A 17,926-nucleotide genomic window follows, 5' to 3' on the forward strand; every position below is an offset into this window, starting at 1 on the left:
TATTTTTGAAATTAACAATAATTTTATAGACACTCACGGAATTAATGGCAGCACTGAATCCTGTTTGAGAGAGTTCCATTTTAAAATGTTCTTCTGTTCTGTTGTCACCATTGCCTTCACCTGAAAAATAATAGGAAGTTTTTGTGAAAAGCTGACACATAATCTGCTCACGGGGAACAGCATCAATGCAGCCTTATCACATGTGAAGCCACTTTCCACCAGTGCACCAGCAGGGATGCATGACCAATGTAATTATAAAACAGAAAGGAGGCAGTTGTAGCATGACAATGAAATTTCAACCATGTCTGTAAATACTTTAGTGCAAGTACATTATATGTCAACCATGTTTGTAAATACTTTTGTGCAAGTACATAATATAACTTGCAAAAGAAAGATAATTTATAAAAGGACTTAAGTATCAACTGCACCTCTTCGAAATTCACAAAATGTGCAAAATGCATATGACAAGCATCATGTCAATGAGATTAGCTGTCTAATTTGGGTCTATATCACATAGTCGAACTTCCATAAGTTCGAACTCCATAAGTTCGAACTTGGAAGTTTTAAATGTGATATCGAAAGCTCAGAATAACGATTTTTTCCCCAGGGGAAAAAAAAAACTGCCGTTCCAAGAAACACTCACACAACACACATACACCAAAAACTATTTCTAATGTGGGGGGCTGTGCCCCCACATCCCCCGACATGGGGGGCTGTGCCCCCTACTTAAATATACCAACTCTGAGACCGCACCAGAGTGGAGGAAATAGCAAAGCTGCGGAAACAGCCCACCAACTTCTTTCCCTAGGAAAGAATTCGATGTTCTGCAGCTTTGATATTTTAGCATTTCGAACTTCCAAGTTCGAACTTATGGCGTTTGAACTTACAAAAGTTCGAAATTATGATACATACCTGTCTAATTTTTGGGTAATGCATGTCTTAACTTTGGAAGATTTGTGCAGAATATGACCTACTACTGAGCACAGCTAGTCAGATGCAAGATCAGGAACAAAAAAAAAAAAAAAAAAAAAAAAAACAACAAAAGAAAATAAAACTGAAAGCAATTCATTCAACACACACACACACACACACACACACACACACACACACACACACACACACACACACACACACACACAAACAGGAAAGATCAGAAAAGGTTAGTAGCACAGACAAGCAAAAGAAAATACTGACATTGAAAAAGAAGATCTGCATTTCTATAATTTGTAAAACAAATCAGTGGTACGGCACACAAACAAACGAGTGATAAAACAGCAGCTAAGTCAAAATACGTAAAGTAAAATCCCTGTTTTGGAGACATTTAAACAGTCAGAATTTTGGAAAGTGCATCTAAAGCATGTATTAATAATATTTTATGTCAAATCACATCTAATAAGCAAAGCTTTGGAAGGCAAAAAAGGCACAGTAGCTAGAAATGCAAAAAGGGGGTTTCAAACGGGAAAATATATCTGCAAGAAAATGGGCAGAGGTGCTTCCTCTAAACATAATGCCAGCAACAGCAAACCTTCAGTAATCATGCTGTTCTGATTCCTCACCTTTGAAAGTTACAATCATTTTAAAGGGGGCTAAACTACTACAAATCTGTATTAGAATATACAGAAAACACAAAAACATCTAAGCTTGGGGACCTGATTAAAGAAAATGAGAAGAGAGTAAAATATACATCATGAAAAATTGACAGCATTGCAACAGCATAGAATACTGCTCTTTCAAGACTGCAGTAGTACTCATACTAACTAGTAGATATTTGGTCAACGTACTGGGGAACTTCTCCTACTTTTTTCACCTTCATGGTAGCACTGGAGGGCAGCTTCTGGGATCTGAATAACTTCAAGATGGAGGAGAGAGAGAGAGAGAGAGAGAGAGAGAGAGAGCAGATCAAAACAGAAATGACAGAAAGTTATGCGGAAATAAAAATAGAATGAGAGGAGACAATGGTTACCAAGTTGGATGATAGAGGGCTGGAAACACATGTCTTACTGGATATAATAAAAAGGAGTGAGCCAAATAACAGACAGGAAGCAAGTTGGAACAATGTTGCTCACAGAGTGCTGAAAGAGCAAGGGAAGAATTGATTGCCTAGAAAACTGAAGAAGTAGCAGGGTTTAGTAATGATGGAAGGAAGGTGCTTACGGGTATGCTTAACTGGTGGAGACACAGATTTTAGGGGCTTACCCCTGAAACAGGGTAGTTTGCCTGACAGAGAGAAGACAGTGGGTACTTTCACAAACAAGTTTAGGAAAGAATAAACCAGAACTGGTCTCCAAACATTTTCTTTCTTTGGTATTAGGAACATCCTTGAATAAACTGGTTCTATCACTCCTTGGGACAACATGTCATGAAAAACAGGTGGAAACAAAACAGTCTGACATGTAGGATGAGGAATGACCCCCCCCCCCCCGGAAAAAGGGAAAAAGATGAATTTCCTTCCACTGTGATCTGTTACCCTGATGAATAATTTTTAGAACCCTTTACAAAATAATTTGATGCCAAAGACAAAAATGGAGATTCAGACTTTCTGGAAGAGAAACAAGGCCAGGGTTGGGGGTTAGGGTCACAAGGTCTCTTGAATAGTCATTCTGACTTATTCGACCGTCTTTGGTTTTGGGAGGTTTGAGTCTTCTTTTTGCCCCCCTGCTTGTCACTTCTTCTTAAACATCTGTTTACCTGAATTCTGTTGAGAGTGTTTATTCTGTTTTTTGCCAAAACTGGATGAGGACAATCAGAAAATGGAGGGATGAAAAAATCTTAAGAGATTCCCAGGATCAGCTTGCCGCTTTTATCACACTTTTTGATCACCTCTTCAGCAGAAGAGCCAAACACTAAACATCTATCGAAGGGAGAATTTAAAATTTCACTTTTTGTATCATCCAGGAGTTTCTGAGAATGCAGCCAAGCAAACCTCCTGAAAACAGCATCAGTGGCCAAACCCCTGGAAAAAGTATCAACAGAGTCACACATACACACACACAAACTGCAAACAATGAGTACTGACCTGTGCAACAGAAGAAACTAAGTTATTTATTGCATATTTTTCTTCACAAGAAAAACTGTAGATAAAATATTCCTCATATTTTCCCAATATGTCATAACAAATTTTAAATTATAAGCCTGACAATTAAAAATTCTCAAAATCAAAGTCGCAAAAGTTTATATTTTTCCCATACCTATCAATAATTTTCCCATCCTTATTAGAAAGAGTAGGGTTGGAATTAACTAAGTGCTTAGAAGCAGTGGCTTCAACTAAGGCTATAACTGCTAGGTTAGGTTTGGGGAACAGTGCATAAAAAATTAAAAGACTGAGAAACTTAATACATCCTGTCTGCTTTTTTAGGTACAGCTGGCTGACTATTAGGAAAATTGTAGGTTGTGAGACACACATCCTTTAAAGCAGACAGCACAGGAGGAATGGGTGTAGGTTTTGAAAAATCATTCTGTAACAACTCATAGTATTTTCTGTGGGACTGACAAACCTTAATGTTTTCCCAGTGAAAACATTAGGTACATTCTAGCAATAGTTTCAGAGAAAAAGAAAGCACCACAGGGAGAATAAGAAATTGAGCTCTCTTCTGAGTCTGAATCTGAAATCTGAGGAAAAATACTTGAATCAATCCCTCCATCTTCCTGTTCAGATTCAGAATCTTTAATCTCTTCAGGAAAAGAGACATCCCTCTTTCTTTTACTATAAACTACTCTATAAGAAGGTCAATAACCTGAATTAAACTGTGAGCCAGTCCCAGTAAACTGCTTCCCAAAGAAATTTGAGGAGGAGTAAATATATGCTTGTTTTTGTGGGGCATTTGTGACAAGAAAAATAGGGTCAACTGTGTTATGAAAGGTAGCTGCTGCTTCCCTACGGATAGGCACAGCATTCTAACATAAAAGGGAAACCATCCCTGTTCCCTTTCCCAGGACTGACAAGAGTGGCTCTCCCTTGCTCACTGAGGGGACTCCCAACTGCCACAGAGGCTGTGGCTAACCCTTGGTCCATAGTGGCTGTAGGTACTGCACCAAAGGGATCCAGGGTAAAAGATGAGTGGTCTGAGGTAGAACATATGGCCACAGTAGAGTCTCCCACCTGCAGCTGAGGCAAACAGCTAGCCTGCTGTGGTAGCAAATGCTGTTTGCTTAACTTTTTCTTTCTGTGTCTGGAAGAAGAACTGATCATGGGACCGGCAATCTGTTCCATTGCTCAGCCAAAAATGGTACTTCTTTCCTGGGAAAAACAAGCAACAAATGCTAATAAACTACCAGTTTTCAAAAGTTACTTGTTTGTCAAACAAAAAAAAAAAACACAGTAAAAGGTGCGTTCAAACACTATGGTAGCCCCACAATGGCCAAATAAACAATTTCTCTACAGAAAATATGTTTTTAGCTAGATTACACTACTTTTAAACTTAAAGGAAAAAATAAGTGCTCCATTTAAAAGTAGGTTACAGTCTCAAGATAGTCTGTTAAAATTCAGCGCTCCTAGCTTTAGAATCCTGAAGATGAAAGCAATAAAATGTAAGAATATGGAAGTTTTGTTCCCCAAGGGGAATGTATCTGCCCAGCAAAGGAAAGCACACGCTGACTATCGATCCTTAAAGGCCTCAGAGGAGCATACTGTTCAGTAGCAGGAAAGCTCTGAAAGGCTTTTTGCCCAAACTTGTCTTTTAGTCGGCTCGCTATTAAAATGTCAGCTTTCAAAATGCCAGTGCTGAAAAGCCAAAAAGAAAATAAAAAGACCGAAAACGCATTACACAGCAAATCTTGAAAATCACTCTTCTCCTTAAGACTACTTTTTGTTAGCCCTCTACACCCCCCCCCCAAAGTTATATACACTTACTCCAAGGTCACCATATTTCAGAGAAAAAGGGAATAGTATGAGAAATGGCATCTCAGACTTAGCATATGTAAGTCCTTTTTTTGTCCATTTAGTCTCTGTTGTCTTGACATTTCAAATGGTCATTCTTTGTCATCTCAGCTCAAGCTGATTGGCAGTTTGGGCACATGGAAGGTGCCCTGAAGCTTTGGAAGCTGGCTGGCAGTTATATCCTTGGCAGGATATAACCCTTATAGCAAAGGCTACAGTTGCAGTGATCAATATGAAGAATATCAGAATGTCAACAAATTAAAAAAAAAGTCTGATCATAAGGACTGAACTCAAAAAATAATAGCACAAATAGATATGGCATTATGGATAATTTTATTTCACAATAAGGATTTCACTGAAAACGTATATGAACACTGATATATTTAAGTATAGAAGATTTTTGTGAAGTGAACTTTGAAACTTTTTGTGTTATCTGGCAGGTTCATGAATGGAATAGAAAAAAAAAATTAGCACCACCGTGGAAAAACTGTTTTTCAAAACTTTGGAATGGAACTTAAAAGAAAATTGAATGTGTAAATTAGAACTTCAGCCACAGATGAACTGGAGGTAAAAGACATTTTTTTTCTTTCTGTTTGTAGCAAAGTACATGAGAAGGTTTTATAACGAAAGGTAATGTTTGCACAGGAAGTTTGGATGACAATGGATGTGTATTAGGGGAAAATACTGCATAGTTTTAGTGAAATGAAAAGGGGGAGTGTTAGATACTGAGGACAACCTAAGGCTTTTTTTTTTTTTGTGGGGATGAAGCACATATCGCCCATATAAAATTTTATGATAAACTGTCCTCACTTAAAGATCATGAGTGAAACTGTGCTGTGATATATCTAAACCTATCTAAAGCATATGACAGTCTGAAACATGATATAATAAATTGCCTGGGTGGAGCAAAAGTCAATCATAAGATGGGTAGCAAACTAGCTAACTGGCCATATTCCATCTGTGATACTACAGGGAACCAAATCTAGTCTGAAATCACTCACCAAGGAGTTCTCTGTTGGGACCCAGTCTGTTTAATATGGTTCTGGCTGATATTCTAACTTCAGAACACTTCTGGATGATAAAATACACAGATGACTACCCAAATAAATAGAACCACAGATCTGACTATAGGCAGCTAAAGCAGGTTTGCATTTCAATTAAAGAAAATGCATAGTTACTGAATATGGCAAATAAAAACATTAAAAAAACAAAATAAAATAAAATAATTAAATAAAAACATTTGGCTTGAGTATACTGGATAAGGTTAGCCAGTTAAAAGACCTAGGAGTTACCACTCATTAAAGACTCAAGTTTTACATGGCAAATCAATGATATCAAAAATAAATCTTTGAAATAAGTGGGATTAGTTCTTCATACTTTTGACACAAACAATGCAAAATTATTGACAAGTGTATTTACATCTTTGCTCAGATCCATAACTGACTTGAACTTATCCTTTTTGCAATGTCTCAATGTCTGAAATCATAACCGTAGAAATTCTGCAAAGATGCTACATTAAAAGAGTAAACAATCTGAAAAATTTCTCAAACTTTGACAGATTATAGGCACTCAGTTTCTATAGTATAATGTATATCTTAGTAAGGGGGAAGTTATGCTTGGCATGTAAGGCCATAATAAATGATGCACTAAGGAATGACATTAGTTTAATTGTAACTATCCACATCACTGACTAAGAAATAGAACAGTAAATTATAACAAATAACAGGACAATTAAAATACAGCTTTTTGAGGTGGTTTACAGCAAGAATATGGAAGAAACTTCCCATCCATGGGAGATATTCTAGACATATTTAAACATAGACTAGATAAGTACATACAATCTAACAATTATAAAGATGGTATATCAGAGACTGCAACACTGACAGTCTAGAAGACTGCTTTCTAGGAGAGAAATAAAGCTATGTAAACTATGAAACTCAACATAAGAACAGGTAATGAAAATTCCTGGGTGAAGGTTATGGTAAAAGGATGGATGGATGGATGGATGGATGGATGGATGGATGGATGGGAGGAAAAATAAATATCATGAAAGGAACTAAAGAAGAGTGTCTATTTGACTGCTAATAAATTCAACAATAGAAACGTGTGTGTGGAATGACAGAAGCAAGATGGGAGAAGAAGAAAGGAATTGTGTTTATTTGTTTGCCATAAGCAGATTATCTGGTTATTGTGGCTAAAAATAAGGAAGCTATATTACAATTAAATACTCTGAAAATGATGGGATTTGGTAAAATTAAGAAAATTAATGTGATATACTTTACTAGAAAAGAAATAAGTATATTAGGAGTGGGGTTTGGATACTATTAAAGTACAGTAGGACAATGGGCAGAAATAATGAAAGGGATAAAATACTATATTGGTGGAAAAGTTTTAACTTATCTTTTAAAAAAATATTTACATGTTAAGTACTTGCAAATGAGCATGCTTGGGGGTGCACATGTATTCAGCTATAATTCAGAAAGAACTGTTAAAGTTTTATTTTTCAATTTTGTTTGGGGTTAAGACTGAACCCAGGTAGAAAAAGGGCAATATATAATAAAAAAGGTCTGAATTAAAAAAATTCTACAGTATACTTAAAACTTATGTGTCTTTTTGGGGGACAAATAATGTAAATGAGAGAGAAACAATAATGATGGGGAATGTACTATATGTGAAAAAATGAAGTACTGAAATGTGAAGGGGAGACTAATAGATTCATAGGTAGGTACTAGGCTATCGGCCCAAGGGCCTAAGTAAGCCTAGCCAACAAAGTTCCCTGGCTTACCCCAACCCATGAAAGTTAATTGCCAGTGCCCCTGTCGAGCAGAGCCACAGAAGTGATCCCCGGGGTGTATTTCCTATTTCCTATGCACTCACCAAGATTTTTCTTGAAGAGTGTTAATGAGGAACTTTGCTTGAGATAGATGGGTAGCTTGTTCCAGAATATGGGAAGTCTCTGGGACAGGAATCTATCCCTCCAGCAAGTCCTGTTTATTGTGGTGACAAGGTTTAGGTCCCTAGTGCGTGTAGCTCGGAGGGATTAGGATTTCTTTAGGTGTAGCATGTCCAACAGCTCTGGGTTTGACATAGCTTTATATGTTAGGCAGAGATCACCTCAGAGCAGGCGATATGCTACAGAGTAAAGCTGAAGTTTTTTAAGATGATCAGTGTAGGGCATCTGTTCGAGGCCAGTAATTCTCTTTGTGAGATACTTCTGTGGCCTTTCCAGCTGCTGCAGATTTCTTGTGAGGTACATTCCAGAAGGGCCATTGTACTCTATAATGGGTCTAATGAGTGTCGAGTAGAGGGGAACAATGACCTCTTTTTTCCTGGATGAGAACCCTTTTGTGATGAGGTGTGCTATGTAGAAGGATTTCCTGACTACTGTGGCAATGTGATTATCAAAGGAGAGACTACTGTCCACCTGGGTCCCAAGGTCTCTTATCACACATTCAGTGTTAAGAAGACTGCCGCCTGTGTGGTAGTTCATGGGTACAGAGTTTTTACCAAAGGGGATAACAATGCACTTTTTGGCATTGAGCTTGAGGCCATGGCTCTGACACCAGGCATCTGTCTCAGTGAGGCCCTTCTGTAGGATGTCCACATAATTTGGGGACTTGACTATAGCTCCTAGTTTGCAGTTATCTGTGAACTTCATTAACCGGAGGCTTTCTGTGTTAGCCTGTACTACAGAGAAGTAGGTACCAAACAGGAGAGGTCCAGGACTAAACCCTGTGGTACTCCACTTGTCACTGGTTTGAAGTCAAATCTGGAGTCTGCAACTTTTAAAGTGTGGGTTCTGTCAGTGAGCCAGTTAGCAACCCATCTTGTGACATAGGGATTTATACCTAGTTTAGTGAGTTTAGCTATAATTCCAGAATGGGGGATGGTGTTGAAAGCCTTGGCGAGGTCAAGATAGGCTGTGTGAACCACCTTACCCTTATCTACGGCTTCGGTGACTGCCTCAAAGAAGTCGACCAGGTTCAGGAGGCAAGATCTGCCTTTCACAAACCCGAACTGGGTGGGGTCCAGAGTTTGGAGGTTACCAATGTCTTTGTTTATGAATTCCATGATGATATGTTCCATGGTCTTGCAGACGAGGCTCGTCAGGCTAATAGAGCGATAGTTCCCAGGATTAATGGTGGCTCCCCCTTTGTGGAGTGGGATAACTGTTGCTGTACGCCATTCAGTGGGCACAAAGCCTGACGTGAGGCTATGACTGAACATGGTGCTTAGGTGGGAAGCCAGTTCATTCTGAATTCATGTAAAACGCAGCCTGGGATGTTGTCTGGTCCCATGGATGCTGTGTTTTTGGCTTTAGAGAGTGCTGCTTTTACCTGTGAAGTTGTGATTACAGGGACTCTGCATTCTTCCTGTATAGACATGGGCCCTTTACGGGGTGAGAGGGGGGTAAAGTTAGCACTGAACCTATCTGGGATGTTGGCAATATCAGCTGGTTCTGTAATTTTTGTGCCATTGTGCCATAACTCAGAGCAGGTCTGGGTGTTGCCACTGAGATTCTTGACATAGCTATAGAATACTTTGTGGTTGTCCTTAGAATCAGTGGCAATCTTGTTTTCATAGCTAGATTTGGAGGATCTTATAAGGGATCTCATCTTCTTGCTGAGGCTGACCAGGGAGCTCCTCCACTCATGGGATTTTACACTCTTTTGCAAAAATTTCATCCTTCTGTTGTAGAGTTTGTTTAGCTTCCTTTTTTTGGAGCATAGCATCTTGGTTCTGTTTGGGATAGCATGATCCATGCACTCGTGTAAGTGCTTATAGAGTACATTTTAGTAGGATTCAGCAGTCGTAACTGTATTGTCCATCTGCATGGGTGTCATGAAGTTCACCACTTCTGTCTTAAGAAGCATGAAGTTGGCTTTGGAGACATTTTTTACTGTGATTTCCTTAATGAGGGTGGGGACGGGATGTGGATATCTAGGGTGATTAGTTTATGGTTGGATCTAACCAACGAGGAGTTGACTTCAGGTGTGGAACACCGGTCACTCATGTTGGTAATGACTAGGTCTAGGATACTGTTGCCCCTGGTGGGGGTGTGGATAAGTTGATCCAGGGCATTGGAATTTATGAATTCCAGAATGCGCTGAGCGAAGGAGTTGGTATATGAGTAGTTTTAAACCAATAAACCGTGAACCAGTGACACCAATACAATAGTTTAAAACTTGCTTTACTGAATAAATAAAGAAACCACAAAGTAACTTTAAGCGCTTTTCGTCAGGTCAAATACCTGACTTCTTCAGAATATTCACACACTTCTAACAAACATTTGCAGTTATATATTAATTAGAAACTAAGAGCCTGCTTTACATCATTAATCAATTAAAGATTGTTAAAGGTCAAGTAGCAAATAACTAAGTGTACATAACAGTTAAACATAGATAATTAAAATATAATATATAAAATGTACATAGTACATAAGTGCAATCCACAGACCATAAACAATACTCATTGTTGTAAACTATAGTAGTGATATTCATCTTTTTAAACTCTTTAATTTCAACAGACTAGAAATTGAGCAAGTATCATTTATGCCTGGATGACAATAGGCATACAGCCTTACTTGCCATAATAATTCAGCTTCTTCTAATTGTACAGATCTCGGACCACCTCTCTTATTGACTGGGATATGGTCTATAGCAGTAAATTTAAAACTGTGGTTAGAGTTAGTAACAACATGTTTAGCTAGAGCGTTTTCCATTTTGGATGTCTTAATTGCGTATAAATGCTCATATATACGCTCTCTCAGCCTTCTAATGGTTTTCCCAATATAGAAGGCCGGACATTGTTTGCATCTAGCTAAATAAACCACGTAACATGAATTACAATTTAATTTAAAACCTATTTTGTGTGTGCAATTATTAATACAAAATTGTGTACCCTCTTCGATGTGTTTACAGTAATTGCAATTCTGACATTTATGCATTCCTACATTCAACCTGTAGCACCTTTTCTTGAATTCCAAAATACTTTTTAAATTTTTTCCCTTCTTATATACAATCTTAGGGCAAGGGCCTGTTTTGTTGTGAATGTCCGGGTATGCTCTAATCAGTTCCTAATTCTTAAATATAATATCTATACATAATCTACTGTCTTTACTGAACGTAGTGATGAAAGTGGGCTTACAGTTCTCATCGGCCAGTATTGGAACTGGTAACATTGAATTTGTTGGTATCTCAAGTCCATCAGTCCCGTCAATGTCATCAATCACACTGGTACGTGTGTTTATAAAGGGGCCTGTGAGAGAGTTACTGGCATTATTAGTAGTGACTGGTAATAATGGATTGTAAATGTGTTGGCATCTTTTATCAGTAACTTCTTGTATTAATTCATCCAATAAATCGGTGGGGTATCCACGTGCCAAGAACATATTCTTTAATGTAAAACATTCAGCGTGAAAGTCGCTGTCCAACGAAACCATTCTGGCAGCACGAACCAGCTGCCCTTTAACCACAGATCTTTTTTGGAAAAATGGATGGCAGCTGGTGAAGTGCAGGAATGTGTTCGAATATGTTTCTTTCCGGTGGATTTTAGCAGTAAAACAATTAAGTGTCAAGTCCTTGTTGAGCATTACGTCTAAATAAGCGATATTCACTGTTGAGAATGTGTGGGTGAACTGTAAGAAGGTGGTGCTTTGATTAAAGTATTGAACCATCCTTTCTACTTCACACTCACCTGCCTTCACAAGTATAAAGATATCATCCAGGAACCTAGTGTATAGTAGAAATGATTCAAAGTATGGGTTTTGCTGTGAAAAAACATAATGGGACTCCCAGTAGGCCATAACCAAATTGGCTATACTACCGCCACATGGGGATCCCATAGCAACGCCTACTTTTTGTTTATAAAATTGTCTCCAAAGATAAAAAATTGTAAGACAAAATTAAGTCGCCCAACAGGGTGACTAGATAAATCTCCCTGTCTGGCGCATCATGTTTCTTCATCATGTGACAAACCAATTCCAAAGCAATATCTTGAGGTATGCTACTGTACAGGTCCTTAACATCTACTGTTACAAAATTTGCATCCATATTAACCTCAATAGCTCTTACTGTGTCCAAAAACGACCAGGAGTCCTTGCAAATGTGATGTTCCATATGGACATATTTCTGAAGCATACTATCAATTAACTTTGCGCATGTGTAAGTAGGTGATCCCCTGCTATCCACTAATAATCTGAGTGGTGGGTTGTCTATACTTTTGTGTATTTTCGGTATGCCAAAAACACATGCATAACTAGGGTAAGATGTAGTTAAGTATGCATGTGTCTTAGAATCAATTCTACTTTCAATAAGTAAATCTTCGATGGTATCCTTGATTAATTTGTAGGCACCATTGACCTCTGACCTAGAACTAAGGTCGTACTTATCCGATTGTAATACCTGGTACATTCGTTTCTCGTAATCATCAATGGTAAAAACTACCAACCCTCCACCCTTATCTGGCTTACAAAAACGTACGTTTTGTGTACTAAAATATTGGATAAATTCCATGTCTTCTTTAGACATCCAAAATGGAAAACGCTCTAGCTAAACATGTTGTTACTAACTCTAACCACAGTTTTAAATTTACTGCTATAGACCATATCCCAGTCAATAAGAGAGGTGGTCCGAGATCTGTACAATTAGAAGAAGCTGAATTATTATGGCAAGTAAGGCTGTATGCCTATTGTCATCCAGGCATAAATGATACTTGCTCAATTTCTAGTCTGTTGAAATTAAAGAGTTTAAAAAGATGAATATCACTACTATAGTTTACAACAATGAGTATTGTTTATGGTCTGTGGATTGCACTTATGTACTATGTACATTTTATATATTATATTTTAATTATCTATGTTTAACTGTTATGTACACTTAGTTATTTGCTACTTGCCCTTTAACAATCTTTAATTGATTAATAATGTAAAGCAGGCTCTTAGTTTCTAATTAATATATAACTGCAAATGTTTGTTAGAAGTGTGTGAATATTCTGAAGAAGTCAGGTATTTGACCTGACGAAAAGCGCTTAAAGTTACTTTGTGGTTTCTTTATTTATTCAGTAAAGCAAGTTTTAAACTATTGTATTGGTGTCACTGGTTCACGGTTTATTGGTTTAGTGCTGTTGGAGCTGCTTGCCGTTTTTTTCTGTAGTTTAATATGGCATCCCGTAAAACCAGTGACTCTGACTCTTTTAAACCGGATGACACACCGGCTATTTTCAAACTTCGCACACCTAATACTTTAGCTGAGGACTTATTGGATGTGGCTGCACATCCGGTCGTTGGTAATCTATTGGACACTATCAACAAGAAGCTTGAGAGTCTGCATACAAGATTGGATAATATTGACACTGAAAATGGTAAAAACCGTGATTTTCGTGAAACCTATTCAAAGACTGTGGATTCTTTAATTTTGCAACTTCATAAATTCAACAGTCTTAACAATCATGACACGGAAGTGGTCCAGTTGCAGAATCAGAACCAGAACCAGGAAGTGACGACTGAAGCCGGTATGGTTACTTACACCAGTGAACGTATAACGCACATAGTCAATGGAGCTCCACACCTGTTTAACGGAAACGGAACTCCACATCCGTTAACAACAGACGGTAACAGTTCTAAACAACTTCAGTCTAACATCAATACCGACGTTCCTTTAGTTGTGCAAGTAAATCCAAATGGAGTATCTTCGGACACCAACGGCTGTTTTACTAAGGAAAACCTAACAACTACATCTACGACTACTGGCGGGGTACCAAATAGAATGAGTACAACACAAGTTCTACACGCAACAACCGGCATTGTACAACTACCAGCCGCTATTGCGGGTTCCACTGCAACAAATGAAGGTAAAAATGAAACTGCTAAATTACCATCTTGGCTTAAAAGTTATTTTTGTTTGGCAGAGGTACCAGAATCTTGTGTTTTGAATTCCAATGACTGTTTAAGGAACGTTGATAATGAAAACAATAAAGACAATATTACTTCTAAATTAAAAGACTTTGATGCGTGCCTGTTGAAATATAAAAAGCTACAACTAGAGGTAGCTTATTTCAACGAATGTTTAACACGGAAAATCGTCCCTAAAGGTTTGAGATGGTTTCCTTATCCTACTGGCTTGGAAGCCGGCTCCACCTTTCACAAAGAGTTAGTTAACTTATTTGATAACCAAGGCTTAGAACTTATAACTTTATTTGTCAAACATTACAATGTCTGGATCGACGAGTTAAGCCAATACATTACTGAACTGGATAGATCCATATCTGCTGACATGCAGTTCAATAGATATAAGTATGAATACGACCGAATATTCTTAAGTATAGACGAACATTTGGCTAAGCTTAACCTTCAAAAAATTAAAAAACTTAACAGGGATAGCCACGACTACAGAACAGGGGTGGCTTACCCTAAACCACCGATTGGTCAAATTTGGAGGAAAGGCTTGTTTAATTTTAGTTCGAATGATGCAGTATATGATCAATTTGGACCTGCTCCACTCCAATCTGACAATATTCAACACATGCATGTACCAAACAGAGGGCCGGATGATATCGACCGAGTAGGCAATCTAGATGACTTTGGTGAAGTGACTAGTACACCGTGGAGCCAAAGATTGAGGAGTGGGAACAACAACCGGGTGGGGAATAATCATAACAACAATGCAACTGAGAGATTTTCTTTTTTAGGTGCAAGACCCAAGAACAAAAACTCTTATCCAAACAAATTTGGACAGAGATGGGTGAACAACAAGTAGACATGGACTTGTGTAATGAGACATTATGTTCTAATGAATTAATATTAGAAGATTACTTAACATCAGATTTATGTACTGAATTTGTGAATACTGTTGGGCCTGACTTAGGGTTGACAAATGTCAGTATTTTAGCACCATTAGTTAACACAACTGTAGTTCCAACTTTACCAGAAATAGTTAAAAATGAATCGGGTGACTTTAATCTATACAACTTTAGTGATGTAAAGTCTGACACCAGCATGGTGGAACTATTGTCAAAGGGATGTAGTTTTATACCAACGAAGCCCATTAACATAGTTAACACTAAATTAGATGTCAAACTATTTGTCAGGAAATTAAATTTCAAAGTATTAATTGGAGACTCCCCGGACACGATGAGCTCAGATACATTATATATACCTAGTACTTTTAATCCTCCCTTACACCCTGTATTGGAATTATTTGAAATGTGCTGTGAACTGGACTTGAGACATTTGAGTTTGGGTAAACCACACAAGTACAATAATAACAACACTTCTAAAGAAGACATGGAATTTATCCAATATTTTAGTACACAAAACTTACATTTTTGTAAGCCAGATAAGGGTGGAGGGTTGGTAGTTTTTACCATTGATGATTACGAGAAACGAATGTACCAGGTATTACAATCGGATAAGTACGACCTTAGTTCTAGGTCAGAGGTCAATGGTGCCTACAAATTAATCAAGGATACCATCGAAGATTTACTTATTGAAAGTAGAATTGATTCTAAGACACATGCATACTTAACTACATCTTACCCTAGTTATGCATGTGTTTTTGGCATACCGAAAATACACAAAAGTATAGACAACCCACCACTCAGATTATTAGTGGATAGCAGGGGATCACCTACTTACACATGCGCAAAGTTAATTGACAGTATGCTTCAGAAATATGTCCATATGGAACATCACATTTGCAAGGACTCCTGGTCATTTTTGGACACAGTAAGAGCTATTGAGGTTAATATGGATGCAAATTTTGTAACAGTAGATGTTAAGGACCTGTACAGTAGCATACCTCAAGATATTGCTTTGGAATTGGTTTGTCACATGATGAAGAAACATGATGCGCCAGACAGGGAGATTTATCTAGTCACCCTGTTGGGCGACTTAATTTTGTCTTACAATTTTTTTATCTTTGGAGACGAATTTTATAAACAAAAAGTAGGCGTTGCTATGGGATCCCCATGTGGCGGTAGTATAGCCAATTTGGTTATGGCCTACTGGGAGTCCCATTATGTTTTTTCACAGCAAAACCCATACTTTGAATCATTTCTACTATACACTAGGTTCCTGGATGATATCTTTATACTTGTGAAGGCAGGTGAGTGTGAAGTAGAAAGGATGGTTCAATACTTTAATCAAAGCACCACCTTCTTACAGTTCACCCACACATTCTCAACAGTGAATATCGCTTATTTAGACGTAATGCTCAACAAGGACTTGACACTTAATTGTTTTACTGCTAAAATCCACCGGAAAGAAACATATTCGAACACATTCCTGCACTTCACCAGCTGCCATCCATTTTTCCAAAAAAGATCTGTGGTTAAAGGGCAGCTGGTTCGTGCTGCCAGAATGGTTTCGTTGGACAGCGACTTTCACGCTGAATGTTTTACATTAAAGAATATGTTCTTGGCACGTGGATACCCCACCGATTTATTGGATGAATTAATACAAGAAGTTACTGATAAAAGATGCCAACACATTTACAATCCATTATTACCAGTCACTACTAATAATGCCAGTAACTCTCTCACAGGCCCCTTTATCAACACACGTACCAGTGTGATTGATGACACTGACGGGACTGATGGACTTGAGATACCAACAAATTCAGTGTTACCAGTTCCAATACTGGCCGATGAGAACTGTAAGCCCACTTTCATCACTACATTCAGTAAAGACAGTAGATTATGTATAGATATTATATTTAAGAATTGGGAACTGTTTAGAGCATACCCGGACATTCACAACAAAACAGGCCCTTGCCCTAAGATTGTATATAAGAAAGGAAAAAATTTAAAAAGTATTTTGGAATTCAAGAAAAGGTGCTACAGGTTGAATGTAGGAATGCATAAATGTCAGAATTGCAATTACTGTAAACACATCGAAGAGGGTACACAATTTTGTATTAATAATTGCACACACAAAATAGGTTTTAAATTAAATTGTAATTCATGTTACGTGGTTTATTTAGCTAGATGCAAACAATGTCCGGCCTTCTATATTGGGAAAACCATTAGAAGGCTGAGAGAACGTATATATGAGCATTTATACGCAATTAAGACATCCAAAATGGAAAACGCTCCAGCTAAACATGTTGTTACTAACTCTAACCACAGTTTTAAATTTACTGCTATAGACCATATCCCAGTCAATAAGAGAGGTGGTCCGAGATCTGTACAATTAGAAGAAGCTGAATTATTATGGCAAGTAAGGCTGTATGCCTATTGTCATCCAGGCATAAATGATACTTGCTCAATTTCTAGTCTGTTGAAATTAAAGAGTTTAAAAAGATGAATATCACTACTATAGTTTACAACAATGAGTATTGTTTATGGTCTGTGGATTGCACTTATGTACTATGTACATTTTATATATTATATTTTAATTATCTATGTTTAACTGTTATGTACACTTAGTTATTTGCTACTTGCCCTTTAACAATCTTTAACTGATTAATGATGTAAAGCAGGCTCTTAGTTTCTAATTAATATATAACTGCAAATGTTTGTTAGAAATGTGTGAATATTCTGAAGAAGTCAGGTATTTGACCTAACGAAAAGCGCTTAAAGTTACTTTGTGGTTTCTTTATTTATTCAGTAAAGCAAGTTTTAAACTATTGTATTGGTGTCACTGGTTCACGGTTTATTGGTTTAGTGCTGTTGGAGCTGCTTGCCGTTTTTTTCTGTAGTTTAATATGAGTAGTTTTCTCAGTTAAGGGTGGGGTCATTGAAATCGCCCAATATTAGGATGTTTGCTTGAACCCTAATATTTTCCAGTATATCAAGAAAAGGGGAGTGGGAATCCTGGGGGGATGGTGGGGGATCTGTAGCAAGCTACAATATGGATTGCAGTTTTGCCCAGAGTTAGTTGCACTTGGATAACCTCGGCTGCATTATGCTGAGCAACTAGCCAGGAGGTGTGGATATCCTTAATGAATATGGACACACCTCCGCCTTTGGTGTTCTGGTCCAGGTTAGATGGCCGGAGAGTGTGGTATGAGTTATAGCCTGGTAATGCAGGGGTGCTCTCTGGAGCCTTGAACC

General features: G+C 37.8%; 1 protein-coding gene across 1 annotated transcript in view; it reads right to left on the bottom strand.

Moving 5' to 3' along the window:
* LOC122813657 (integrin alpha-X-like) overlaps positions 1 to 17,926 on the bottom strand; it is a 3,682,398-nt gene that overhangs the window by 1,967,827 nt on the left and 1,696,645 nt on the right. The window contains exon 10 of the mRNA XM_044086096.1: positions 38 to 120. Coding sequence (XP_043942031.1) covers positions 38 to 120 — 83 coding nt within the window. The remainder of the gene's footprint in view (positions 1 to 37; positions 121 to 17,926) is intronic.

This window comes from Protopterus annectens, chromosome 10.part0 (assembly GCF_019279795.1).
Source record: "Protopterus annectens isolate FY-2018-M chromosome 10.part0, PAN1.0, whole genome shotgun sequence".
NCBI classification, from domain to species: domain Eukaryota; kingdom Metazoa; phylum Chordata; order Ceratodontiformes; family Protopteridae; genus Protopterus; species Protopterus annectens.